Source organism: Pleurodeles waltl, chromosome 8 (genome assembly GCF_031143425.1).
Source record: "Pleurodeles waltl isolate 20211129_DDA chromosome 8, aPleWal1.hap1.20221129, whole genome shotgun sequence".
In the NCBI taxonomy this organism is placed as follows: domain Eukaryota; kingdom Metazoa; phylum Chordata; class Amphibia; order Caudata; family Salamandridae; genus Pleurodeles; species Pleurodeles waltl.
Window position 1 is genome coordinate 985,076,485 of NC_090447.1, and position 10,376 is coordinate 985,086,860.

The following is a 10,376-nucleotide window of genomic DNA, read 5'->3' on the forward strand; positions in this document are numbered from 1 at the left end:
TTGTAGTTGACAACACATTGCTTAACATTATAAGGAGTTATTGTGAATATTGCTACTGTTCCCGGTGATAGTTAATGGTGTTATAGTGTTACATTATGGATGTGGTTGCTTTTATTAATGTGATGACATCCTGACAAAGCCAGTAGGCCCACCTTATTAATAATGCCAACATCTGATATTGCAAGATTGCTTCTGGTATTGTGGATATGGGGTTCAGGATCACACATGAGTGTAATGTGATATGAGGGTGTCACTAAATGTATTGGCAATAGAGCACAGAGGGAACCCCCCAACAGTATTTTTTAAGTTTGGGAAAGGGGGAAAACAAATTCAAATAATAACAAACATTTCCACTTAACCTTTATTGCTTCTAGCCCAGATTTAATCAAATGATGCTTGATTACATAACTGTATTTTTATACATGTATTGAATTTATCGCTATTTTTCTCTTGTTTTAAAATACATTTTCAATATAAAGTGCATTATTACTACATTTCATCATATTACAAAAAACACAATTGTCAAGCATTTCTTATACAATAATATCATTGTTCATTCCATTTCAAACCCCACTTAACCCCAACACTTCACCTGCATATATCCTTCACACAACTCATACAGAGTCAAAACAATCATTCACATACTGTATGGTCAGCAATTACTGTGTAATTAAATACTGGCTACATGCAATACATGTTAAGTGGGAACATTTGTTGTACCTGATGTATCTTTGTAATTTATTGCATAATATTTAATAATGTGTGTAATAAATATATGCTTATATGTTTCCTTTATAAAGGAAAACAGCTCTAACTAGATAATGATTTACTGAGTGTTGTTGTGTAACAGCAAGCTGGGGTTACAAACCCACGCTACCTCCCATGTGTAGACCTCGCACCGCTCTGCTTCGCTACCCTGAAAGAGTCAAGTGCTACAATGGGGCCCTTGGATCCCAGTAAAAAGAAAATTGCTGACTTATTATTTGAGAAGGACTCACCTGCTACACAACTAATAAACCAATTTCTTACACTGTTCACGGGCTAAATGCTCATACATCATGTGCAATCCCAAATTGTACACAGAAACAATCTCAGGTATCCATGCACTGTATCTCTGATAGAATAGAAGCTAAAAAGATAAACATAGTGTATACAAGGCTCTGCCCCAGTTTGAGGAGCGGAGTTTCAGTTGAAAATATTTCAGTGCTGTTCGAAGCTTAAAGTCAAGTGCAAAACCCCTTTTAGCAGACTTGCTTCATTCAAAATGGTACCACTAACGCAGAAAACAAAACAGGTGTACTCACAGGGAAGGAAAACATCAATGCCACAAGACTATAACCGTACACCCTTATCAATCTGTATGTACATTGTAGGCTTCTCTAGCCTAGTGACTCAATGACAATGATTAAATTAAGTCACACATCATAACCAAGTTCCACGTCACTCATCCAGTGCTTACTTTGTAAAAATTAAAACATGAGGAACATTAATTATAAGAGCAGTAATATTAGGGAAGAGAACGTCTTTTCCTAATCGCAAAAATAAACTATTCAGCTTTTTGTGGTCACCAAACATTCTACTTTAGCTTGCTTGAACAACACTTTTTCTCTCTCTTAGTCAATGTTTTGAAGTCTTTCCCTTCTTCCTTCTTTAGCCCTTTTCTGTCTTACTCTCTCTTGCGCCGAGTCTGATGAAGAAAAATAAGTTCACTTTGCAAAAATGACCGCCGGCACCCGCTACCAGCAGCCACAAGTTCAAATTACGCATTAAAATGAGGGCATCCGGCAAAATACGGTGAGGTCAGAGCCAGCTCTACAGCAAAGCAACGCAGGTTAAAGGAAATAATTGATGGCACAAAAGAGAGGACAAAAAGTGTAGAGTGGACAAAATTTTCAAACAAATGAATTTGTTCATCTGTAATCACAAACAAAAACATGTGGCGCTGGCATCCTACATATTAAATGGATGTTTCCTCCACGCCCACACCAGGCCTTGAGTGCACCGGCACATGGGTATATTTTCAAGTGGGCTATGCCTTGTGTGACATCCAGAGAGTTATGACTTTTTGCATCACTTTGCCTTCTGGGATCGATAGTTTGTTTTTACAGTAGACATAGGGTTTAAAATCCCAGCATCTGAAACGTTTTTTGCTATAAACCCTGGCTGGATAAAGGTGTCAGTGATAACATGGGGTCACTTGCTGCTTTCAGAGTGGCATGTATCTTTGTGTATGTATGAGTGCCTGTGTGTGAGTTGTGTGTGAATGTATGTGATCCCCTGTGTGCTGTGTTAAAGGATGCCTGAATATTTGTTTTACCCTGGGATGGGAGTTTTCGATGCGTATGGGTACATGTATGTATGTATGTATGACTGTTAATTCTTCACGTATATTTGTATGTGGAATGACCTGCATGCACATAGAATCCTTTAATAACCTTGCTGTTTGCATGAATGCATGTTTTCCTGTAAGGTCTAGGTCTGTTAGTGTGTGCAATATATGAAAGTGAAACCTAGTGGTGTAACCACAGAGCTTGTAGTCACATAAACACCAAGAGTTTCCATTGGAGCGTTAACTGCACTTTATAAACAAACACATACATAAATAAATAAGCAAATAAATAAATAGTGGCATTTTGGCATTTGGGTGAAGCATTTTACTACTTAACAATAAAGCCCAGGATTCCTTAACTCATAAACAAGGACCTGAAATGGAGTCAGATCCCATGTGTGGCTAACACTCCCATACGTTTCTGAAGAAACCACTCTTAGACACCTAGTCATTAAAAGAGTGTACGGCATAGACGTTTCCCAGTGGTGAGCCTTTCAGAGCCTGTCTCCAATGTTTAGACAAACTAAAGATGGCCACCTGCTGTCTAATATGCAGCAGAGGGAGCGGGAGCACTCGGCTATCACAATACACTGCAACTCTTAACTGACTGACTGCCGCTGAGGTTGAAGGAACATTGACCAAATCTCATCCCATTTCCTTCATTACAGGTTTTCACAGTCCTCTCATTGACGTGGCTCATTTTACCTTAAATATCCTAATTTTGAATAGTAGTGTGACCATTGATTTTAGAATGACAACTTAACTAAAGCAATTGCAATTAAACATTGATTGTTTATGTCCAAACTTGGGCCCTATCACTAAACTGGAATTGGTAGTATTAGCAAATAGTTCTTTCACAGCCTTCTATCTCTGGGTCTTTACTAGACTTTTTTATGGCTATTACATTACAACCTCACCCTCAGCCAAAACAAGTATACTATGAACAGAATGTACCATTCATTGCATATGGGACAGGCTGCTGTACCAATTCCCTGATAGTTAAAGGGTAAACATTTATCTTCACACAATATTTTACTTCACTGCAAAGCCTTTTCTCTCACCACAGTGCAAGAATTTCCCTTTCTGTGAAGTTTATGGGACTGGTTCTGGACCAATTGTCATTGGATCGCCTTGATTTACACAACACAAGCTGCATAAATCCACTACTAAAGACAGGAATTGTTTTCAACAATAACCAGGTGTTTTCTAGATAGCCAATATGTATATGTACAAGTCACCTCTTACTGAGTCCTCAGGAGATCAAAGCATAACTCAGATTCTGAATGATGTATACCTTTCCAGTGTTACAGAGGGGCACAATTCTACTCTAACTCACCGAGTGACAAAACGGTGTGAATACCGATGTATGAAAAATAATCTGGTTTAACAGAGGAGAATAAAGACATAAAGTAGCATACCTGCCCCCCTTCCACATCTATCGGAGACAGGTGAAATAGGCCTCACTCAGCTCACCCTGGCTCACTACTTGGTAACATCGAAATGAGATCTATCACAATTAAAATCTGGACAACATATAAATATGCATTGTTCAAAAAATAAAATATAAAGTAAACAAATAAAACCTATCTAACTAGACATTAGGAATTGTAAACATCCCTCAATGAGAATAAAAAATAAAAAAAACTGACCAATGGAAAATTAAAGGTTGGATCCTCTGAAGATAGTTAATTCCAAGAGGATGTAAAAGAGAGAGACATTTGTAAAACATTTTCCTACGTCTACATCAGCCTTAGAAGGATACACTTCTGGCACCATCATGAAATGCATAAGATCGAACAAGTTAGCAGCAGAAATAGGGTTGCGTGACAAGGTAGTCTTGAAAGTTTTCTCAACCAAAAGATATCATAAAGAAGTGAGGAGTGTTGAGGCATGGAAATGATGGAAAGTCCTCAAACCAGGGGTTTTATTCAAACATCTTTGCTGAAAAAGTAGTGAATCAAATATGCATTTTCTGCATGGTTTAGACATGGTTAAATTGGCTTACACATGACTGACATGTTTAACTTGCCAGTATGTCTCTAGTATTTGGTGTAGGAAATACACCAAGGGCCTTGAAATTAAATGTTACATGCTGACTGCAGCACCTATTGAGCTATCCATAGTGTGCGCCTGTGAAAACATGGCTTCAGACCGACCCTGTGTAGCACGACTGCAGCAGCCTAAAATCCTGCTGTCAAACCCGGTCAAAGTAACCATTTTTGAAATTAGGGAAACCCTTCTTTTGAAAAATAAGGCACCCTTAAGTACACCTTGGAGCCCACAACATAGAGTGTATGATGCTTAGAAGTGGAATATGTGTGAGAATATTGGTATTCCCCCAGTGACTAGACTCCAAAAGCCATTTTCACTGGCAAGGTTATAGCTGGATCATAGAAAATACCAAAGTACAGATTAGAAACTTTAATCTGTAATATTTGAAATGAAACTGCTAAACAGTCTTCCAAACACTAGTGTACATATGTTGTAATCTATTTAATCTACCGGGATTCGATTTTTAATATGTATAAGTTCCTTTTGGCTGCCTGAAGCTTCTGAAGGCCAATTTGCATTAGCCTACCAGCAGCTGCCCAGCAAGTGCTTGTTCTTAATGAGGTGTGAAAACTTTTCCTGGAGCAGAACAATGGCTTATTCCTGGTGACATGATGGACTGGGTGTGCAGTGTTAAATCCCTATCAGCCCAGGGAGGACAGCTGGAGTGCACCCAGGAAATTGATTACACTGAAAGGTACAGAGGAGGGCCCTGCTCATCCAAGCTTTAGTGCAAGGAGAGGCCTGACGAAGCCAAAGCATGTGTTCCCATGGCCAAACTAGCCAGGTGGGGTCTAAGCTCACTAGAGTAGAAGCTGCCACCAAAACTGGCTAGGAGAGGAGACAGGGGAAGGGATTGTTTATTTCTTCAACCACACCTCTGGGTGTACATAAGCCCTCTGCACAAGATAGTGTTTCCCAATCAAGGATTTTAGAGTGAGGGGCACTATGGAATTGACTGCCATAGGGCAAACAGGAACTGCTGCAAAAGTAAAATGGGCTGCCCCTGGGAAAATGTACCTATTGGTTAGGGAGAGGTCAAGGATTACCCCCAACTAAATTTGGCACCGCAAGACACCATCCTCAAAATGCTTTATGAAACTGCAGAAGTTAAAATGACATTGGACCTGCTGACTATGACCCGGCCCCTGTTGTATCAAGGACAAACAAGTAGACTCCAAGGTTCAACTGGTTGACCTCCTGTGTCATAACAGGAACTTAACATGCAAGCTGCAAGAAGTCCTTTTGTTGAAGTGACCACTACCAACTGGACCTGGACGGAACCTCGCTTGTCACCTCTGCTGAAGAGTCATGGCCTCTAAACGCTGTCCCTGAGGCCTCGGAGCCTTAGAACCGACCCACAGAAGCTGCTCCTGAAAGCCTGAAAAGTGGGACCTAGACATTTTTTTGTACATCCAAAACCTACGGAGCCATCAGTGGGACATCGCAGCAAGTGTGTTCGATTCAGTGCTCCAGGTACAACTTCAGGGTTTACTATAATTTTGTACCGCGGTTTAGGATTTTTATGTTTTACGGTTTTTACTTTATTGCAGTTTTGGTGCTGCATAAATACTTTGCACACTGCCCTAAGTTAAACCTCTCTGCTCTGTGCCACAGTTACAAGAGGGTTGAGCTCAGGTCAATTTAAATGACTTCGGAATTCAGCCTGGCAAGTTAATATTATTAACTCTTGAAGTGAGTGACTGCCCATCCCAAATAATAATACACATAGTTACGAGCAGCCTCAGAGAGGGAGTGCCTCGTGGAGAAGAAACATCAGCTTGGTGGTGTGCTCGACATGAACGGTTCGTCAAGGGCACTGAAATGCTTACTGGTGAATCATCTTTTGCAGACGGCGTTTCACTGGCACACACCTCATGGTGTTGTTATGTCCTTATTAAAAATACCATTTGGTTGAATTTTTGATTATTCATTTCCGCATTGGGGGCCACTGTTGATTTAATAACTACTAGTATATTCAGGGACACTGCAATTATGAGTGTTGTTGCATTTTCCGCATTTATGGATTTACTGTCCTTGTTACATAGTCCACTATCTTCAGCATAGTTAGCATAGTGCAACAAAAAGGTTGTTTCAAAGTCAAACAGATCAAAGAATACTTAAAAGTGCTTATGTGGCACCGCATAGAGGCAGACCCTTTGGAAAAGTTAAATGGTCAGATTTGAGTTGCTGTTCTAGATGTTACACTCTGGGATTCGAGTGCGATGGGTCCTGCCAGTGCTCAGCGCCAGAAGAAATTAAGAAGAGACAACGAAGTGGGTCCCTGTCAGGCCTTCATTTACACTCACTGCATTGCAAATAAACAACACCGATGTCTTTTCTGGCAATGTGTTCCATCATATAGTGATCTAAGTCAGTGACGCAGTCCCTGTGACAGTTCACGTTTTTTACTTCATGTTCCATGTCATATATGTCCCTTCTGTGTGAGTTGCGAGTATGAAAGGACGTGGATGATGCAGTATTATTAAATACTCAAGTGTTTAAACTAAAAGCACTGCAAGTTTCTCCGCGTTTGTCGCTGGGCCCTAGGGGTGTTTAGACTACATGTTCATCCAGTGTTTGGCCTCTCAGCACAGCACACACACAGATGGTCATATATGGACCGTTTGTAAGGAAGATGTGTGACGGGTGTACACAGGGGGTACACATCTTACGAAATATTGACAGTACCAATAAATAATGCAGTGAGCATGTGTGATAAAATGAGGGGAAACAGCTGATGAAAGGAAGTTCTTGTAGAAGCAAATAAAGTGCGAGACGTGCAGACGTATGGATTTCAAAAACAGGTGAGTGGAGAAAAAAGTGCAAACAAATAAGCAAAGAGGGATTGCACGGTAAAATCATGTCAAGGGAAGAATATGGGCTGGGATTTATGTGACACTAAATAAAAATCAGTACCAACAAGCACTGGTAAAGGCAACACGTGAGACTTGCTTTAGGTATATGTGTTTGTTGTTGTGTCACTTATTTGAATACATTAAGAGAAAAGAGATCGAGGCACCCAAATACTGATCAGGTGGCAAGTGCCATCAAACACAACATCCTCATTCACATACGTTATGCCACACTCCCAATTACAGAGTCCATGTCCCTTCTTAAGCATTTCAAGTTATTATTCATTTGCCTCCCTCCCCACCCTCCACTCTTTAAAGACGCTCCACTTTTCCTCCCACTTAAAGAGATGATTAAACTGGCACAAATGTGAAACTTTCTGCTAGACACTATTTATGACAAAACAGCGAAAGAAAACTACCAAGAAATGTGCCCCATTACCTCGCATAATTTGGATTTTCTTGTCGCATAATTTAGTTCACCGATTTGGCAGAATAATTCTTCGCGCCCGTGATATAAATGGAACTAGCGCACCACTTCTGAGCAGGGCTGGGAAACACCGTAAAAATGCTCGCTCAGGGGAAAACGGGATTAAGAGATCAGAAAATGGAGACACGAGGAGAGGAATTCTATAGACAGAAGGGATATATGCCATGCTGATTTACTTGGAATTATCGCACCTAAATAAATGGGAGGCTAGAGTCGATTTAAAAATAAGCAGAACAGTCGGCTCACGAGGCTAATGCTCGGTGCTGAGTCGCGTGCATCTGGAGGGGGCGGGGTGCAGTCCTATTGACTGCATTAGTTCTTCATTAAAGCAAGGAATGTTGCATCTGCAGTCGGGGCACGCGGCAGCAGCAGTCTGAAAATCCCCAGCTCCGGAACCCGTTAACTGAGAAGAAAAGGAATAGGCCAGGCACGGACATCTTCAGGACTAACAACATCTGCGTCTCCAAGCAGTCTATTGACATTTTAGGCAACCTTGTCTGGTAGCCTGATAAAATCTCATTTTAAAATATAAAATCTAAAAAATGTGCTTTGGTAGAGGGCGTAACGCCCAAAGCAACCTGAATCCGAAATATAAGTGGAATCAATTTGATACATCGCGATACATTTGACGGCGCCTTGACCTTATTAAACTCAATGTAGTAAGCACTATACTAATGTTCATTTACGCACGTCATACCGAGCGTGCGCTTTAAAGGAGGAGATGGTATGATCTAACTTAATTGTGGCATTATTACACCCAGTTTAAATGCTAACAAGGAACAAAAGGAGTCTTGTTATGTAGCGCCCATAAACAACACGTTGAATTGTGGGCGCTACATAGCTCTCAGGGATATATAAGGACACGCCATTTGAGAATATCAGCTCAATGAATCGCAAAAGGGTAAAAACATACGTACCAGAGACATCGCAGCAATAATATGATTACAGTTACAGGAGCACCGAGAATTCCCCAAAAATACATCCGTGGCCTCGAGAAGAAAGCGAATCCAACTGAGGCCCTAACCCACAGAATTAGGAAGCAGGGTTGCAAGCGACAGGTGAACCACTGCTTGAAGCTTACTGGCTGCGTGTGGTGGGAGTCATTATGAAGCAAACGGCCACGTGGTCTGTGCCAGATCATTACAGCAATGTACACACCTGAATTTGAGCCACTTTGGGGTTTGCTAGGAAAGGATTTGCTCATACTGATATCGGAAAGCCTGGCCCTATTTGACCGGGTGGGGCCATGGAGGGTGTAGGTCCATTTGACCTTCTTTATATAGATTGCTCCGCTATTGTGAAACACATTCTAATTAGCACATAAATGCACACATAAATTAAATAACGCTAACATATTCAGCTGGCCTGTGAAGAAACATGGACGAACATAAGAAATTCTCTATTCCGATAACAGGCGAATATATCCATATCACGAGAGCCCATGTATGGGAAAAACAAACTAAGGCAGCCAGATTCGGGTAATTGGATTCTGCGACATATGGTGCACCTGCAGATCACAACACGAGAATCAGAGAGGTGAGTGAGGTACTTAGCGTCGTTACCATGTGTCTTCGTCACCGCTGCCCTCAGCATCCTCCAAGTCCAGGACCTCCACCTGGTCCAGCAGGGATGCAGTGGTACAAGTGGGGGAGGCTGGGGGTGTGGGTGGCTCCTCGCCTCCAGCACCTGCAGCCGGGTGGGAGCCACCTGCCGAGAGCTGCTGCTGGAAGAAGGCGTACGGCTCAGGCTGGTACAGCAGGCCGCCTGTCGTGCACAACAGAGTGGGTACCGGGCTGGGCATCACGCAGAGCCCGGGGGCTGCCACCCGGTACCCGTGAGCTGATGGAGAGGCGGGCGGCGGCTGGTGCAAAGCCGGCCGGTGCAGTGTGGGGGTGTGCTGGGCGGTCTGCGGGCTCCCCCCGCTAGCCGCGCTGCAGTTCTTCCGGAGCTGCTCGTTCTGCCTCTCCAGCCGCCTCACCAGCTCCTGCAGCTTCTTCACCTCCAGCTCGGCGCTGCCGGGCGCCATGCCCCTCACCTCCGCCATCCGCAGCTGCAGGAGGGCAGAGGCTGCGCCGAAGCCCCGCCACCTCTCCCGGGCTGTGGCAGCCTGCCTTGGCCTGGGATGTCCTTTCCCTGGACCGCGCCGTGTGCCAGCCACCGCCCCCGCGGACCCTCGCCTCCCCTCGGCGTGGTGTGACTTGGCTCGTCTGCTGCTGCGAGCTGAGATTGGCTCCCTCGCCCGAGCCTCCGTTCCTCAGTCTTGCGCCTCCTGTCAGTGACGAAGGACATGGGCAGGGCCTTCCCCACCATGCAAAACAGGGAGCCACAATAGGAACAAAGAGGCGGCGCCGCTGGTGCCTTCTACACCGGGAGAAGTGACTAGCAAGCACTTGCGAACCTACTCTCTGTGGGCTGCAGTTTCATGGGTTTGCAACTAATTCGATTAAAACTCACCAAGATCGTACCTAAAATTATGATCTTTGGCCATTTTCACGAAACCGAAATTAAGCTGCACCTTCTTAGCGTCGAGACACAAAAGTACAAGGAGTCCATCGCGAATCTTCCTAGAGGGTCCTGGAAATTAGCCCTCTAAAACTCATGTGATTCCTCAGACAGCTCTAATCCTCTCGTCACGTCGTGCTACTAAATGAAGGCT

At 43.2% G+C, this 10,376-nt stretch overlaps 1 protein-coding gene across 3 annotated transcripts in view; it reads right to left on the reverse strand.

The window, feature by feature from the left end:
• The window catches only part of SLAIN1 (SLAIN motif family member 1), a 160,650-nt gene extending 150,641 nt beyond the window's left edge, over nt 1–10,009 (reverse strand). Inside the window, exon 1 of one of the 3 annotated variants that reach the window (XM_069205224.1) lies at nt 9,283–10,009. In XM_069205224.1, the coding sequence (XP_069061325.1) occupies nt 9,283–9,764 (482 nt within the window). In that variant the 5' untranslated portion in view covers nt 9,765–10,009. Of the gene's footprint in view, nt 1–8,637; nt 8,787–9,282 lie in introns of those variants that run through there. The other 2 variants (XM_069205227.1, XM_069205225.1) reach the window with 2 other exon arrangements.
• Nucleotides 10,010–10,376: the final 367 nt, after the last annotated feature.